The sequence below is a fragment of the Lupinus angustifolius genome, chromosome LG20, assembly GCF_001865875.1.
Source record: "Lupinus angustifolius cultivar Tanjil chromosome LG20, LupAngTanjil_v1.0, whole genome shotgun sequence".
Taxonomy (NCBI): Eukaryota; Viridiplantae; Streptophyta; class Magnoliopsida; order Fabales; family Fabaceae; genus Lupinus; species Lupinus angustifolius.
Window position 1 is genome coordinate 1,506,587 of NC_032028.1, and position 3,341 is coordinate 1,509,927.

The 3,341-nt window shown below is 35.0% G+C and overlaps 1 protein-coding gene across 2 annotated transcripts in view; it reads left to right on the plus strand.

The window, feature by feature from the left end:
• Positions 1 to 2,979, plus strand: part of LOC109336249 — an 8,754-nt gene extending 5,775 nt beyond the window's left edge. Inside the window, exons 9-13 of one of the 2 annotated variants that reach the window (XM_019572728.1) lie at positions 262 to 422; positions 926 to 1,086; positions 1,376 to 2,068; positions 2,187 to 2,355; positions 2,753 to 2,979. In XM_019572728.1, the coding sequence (XP_019428273.1) occupies positions 262 to 422; positions 926 to 1,086; positions 1,376 to 1,570 (517 nt within the window). In that variant the 3' untranslated portion in view covers positions 1,571 to 2,068; positions 2,187 to 2,355; positions 2,753 to 2,979. Of the gene's footprint in view, positions 1 to 261; positions 423 to 925; positions 1,087 to 1,375; positions 2,139 to 2,186; positions 2,356 to 2,752 lie in introns of those variants that run through there. The other variant, XM_019572727.1, reaches the window with a different exon arrangement.

Sequence of the window (3,341 nt, forward strand, 5' to 3'; positions counted from 1 at the left end):
CCCCCCTTTGTTACTATATCTTTGTATCATTTATTTCTGTCCTGGTCTCTCTTTGCACTAAGAATAGTGGGTATTTGGCTTTTCTCAAAGTTTCAGAATTGTGAGGTGACCTTTGCTATGTGATATCATTTTGTAACAATGTAGTTACATCAAATTTGTTGGGCTTAGGTGATCTGTGGTTGAACTGTGTTATATTTATGGGATTCCATTGTTTGATGTTTGTCTTTCTTTAGTGCCTTCTTGATATTTTCCATTGGTTAGGTTTTGTGCTCGTGAATTTGAGAAATCAAAAGACATGGCAGCAGCTGCTCTGTCTTACAAATGCATGGAGGTGGCATATATGAGGGTAATATATTCTGCAAACACTAGTGTCAGCAAAGACCGACATGAGTTGCAGACAGCTTTGCAATTGGTTCCTCTTGGTAATGAACTTTGTCACTAGATTTTCATTCTTTGCATAATGCAATAATTCCTTTCTCACTGGAGTGATCACCTTGTAAATTTGTGCTTGACATCCTACCGATACCTTTTCCAGCTGATAATTACAAACTGAAATTTAGCTTCATCGGTGAAAAAGATTCTTATTTATTTGTTGGAAAATATTATCTCCTGCTATTATAAAGTACCTGAATGTTTCTAATCAGGCTATAAATATCAAACATGGCAGAATTATAATAACATGTCTCATTATAGTAGGTGCATGAATGAATGTATCAATGGAAGATTAGGAATAAGTAAATTTAGATATGGCTGATTTGATGAGTGCTACTAAGTGTGACAGTTATTCATTTTATCATTTAACCATTGTTTCTTTTTCTCAGAAGCGCTATTAATTTTGAGATTATGGTGATAATCAAATGGGAGTAGTTGCACCTCTGATATATTTTTTCTTCTTTTATTGTGGGATCCTTGTTATATTTCTTAGGTGAGTCTCCTTCATCATCTGCCTCTGGTGTTGACAATGTTAACAACTCTACAACAACAGACAAGGTCGCTTTGTCCAAGAGTATTAGTTCGCCTCAAACTGCTGGAAGCCATTTTATTGCTGCTCAAAACCGTCCCAATATTGTGCGGTTTCTCAGTTATGTAAGTGTCTAGATTGTCAAATAATGATTTTAACAGCACCACCCTGGCCACCCACCCTCCTAGGGGCGCACAGGGATAGCCTAGAAACTTGTTAGAAATTTTCACTGAAAATGTGAACTTATATTTCACTGAAATTTTTTGAAATTCTATGGACAAGATTGTTATTTATTATATAATTATATAATTACAGTCCTATCATAATTAAGTCTGCGTACTAACAACTGTAGTGCTAGATTTTTTTGTGTGATGTCTATTTTTTGTTGGCATAAATGACATGTGACGATTGCAGGCTCAGGATGTGAATACTGCCATGGAAGCTTCAAGGAAATCATGCCATGCTTTTGCTGCTGCGAATTTAAGCCACAGTGAGGGGAAGCATGCAGATGGCATCTCCTCCATCAAGCAGGCTCTTGATTTTAGCTTTCATGACGTGGAGGGATTACTACGTTTGGTACGACTTGCTATGGAGACCATTGCTCGTTGAAGGATCCATATGGTCCCCAGATGATTCTAGCCTTTGAAGAGCTTATGTTTCTTGGACATTTTTTATGCTTTACTGAGAAAAAAAGATAGCCTAAACCTTTTTATAAGGAACAAGGTTTACTATCTTGAACCTAGAGCACTGTTAAAAAAACGTGAAGCTAGTATTTTTTATGTACATGTTTGTCATTCTCAGCAAAATGGAAGTTTCAGTTTGCATTCTAGAAGATTTAGTTCCATAATGTTGTATACAAGAATGAAAACTATGGCAAACCTTGAGATAGTTTGGAGGTATCAGGTTTCAGAAGTCAGTTTCTGTAAAGCAAGTTCTAAGCTCCTATGATATGTTGTGGAATTATGGTACTTGTGGCTGAAAATTCTGAGGGAGCTTGTGGGCTTTGCATTTACTGTACTTCTATGCATCTCCTGGTGGAAACTGTGTTGTCTCCTCTCTTGGTTCACTCCCTCTATAGAAGGAGGAGTTGAAGGGAGTAAGATTAGAGTAAGCCTTTCTTGTAAATACACGAGCATGTGTTCCTTGTAAAATGCATATGCTTGCTCCCTCAATAATTTTTATTTCTTTAGCCATTTTTTTCTGATTAGATTTAACTTATATGCAGGTTGTCTGTTATTATTTTGGGGTCACTGGCAGCACCATTTTGTTTACATTCTTAGTTGTTGATAGAGAATGAACATAAAACAATAAAAATAAGGTGATTTACAACAGAATTTTATGAACTGAGTGCAAGGCATCCTCTAGGCGTCTCTGCCTTATGCAGAATCTGACAGGTATGTTGTCTTGATCACTGGCCATTCTATCGATTACTGTTTTGAAGTAATGTACTAGTTTCCCTGTTCTGGCGTATGTTAAAATTGAAGGTTAGGATAATATCCTTGTTTCACTATGTTTATAACAAGGTTCTTTGTCAGGCTTGTTTAGTACAAAAACATAGGATAAGGACAACATAGGATAAGGTTGCACGAATAATTTGAGTTTACCTCTCATGATATGATGTTTAGGATCACCTTTTTTTGTTTTTGGTACTTTGTTTCTAGCTAGCTTTACTGGTTAGATTTTTGAACATGTCGTCATCTAGGACTAGAGTGACTTTACATTCTTTTTAGAACTCAGCATTGCTTTTTCTGTGTCTAATTTCTTTCTTAGGTTCAACCTTACAATTTCTAGGATGAGCACCTGAGGCAAATTTCAGATGTGACTGCTGTTTTGCTCGCCAACTCGGAGTTATCTTCATCCCCTTAACCCTCAATTTTTAATACATGATATACAAATTTTTTCAACATATTTTTTTCGGGCGGTTCTGGCCATTGAGTATTAAATTTTGTCCTGACCAATTTACTTGTTCTGATATTTAAATGTACAGAGATAGATTCTTTAATTTTTACGATTTAATAAAATTAAACAAAACTGCTTTTACTGTCGGTTTGAAAGCCCCATTTTGAATCTTCTAATATTGTCAGCAATTTAAACATACGTGAGATATATAATTTATGATGTGACTGGGAAGGACATACGAGACAATTTCTGTTATCTATTAGTTTACAATGTAATATATATAGGAAATGAGTATCTCCTGGATTATCTCCTCCTGCTAATGAAATCATGACATTGTCATGTTTTATCATTTTTCATAAAAATATTTTTAAAAATAAACAAAATAGCATACATGTCACATTTTTACTGGCTAAAGGAGAGAGGAGATAGTTATCTTCTGATACGAAAACATACTTTTTATATATATATATATATATATATA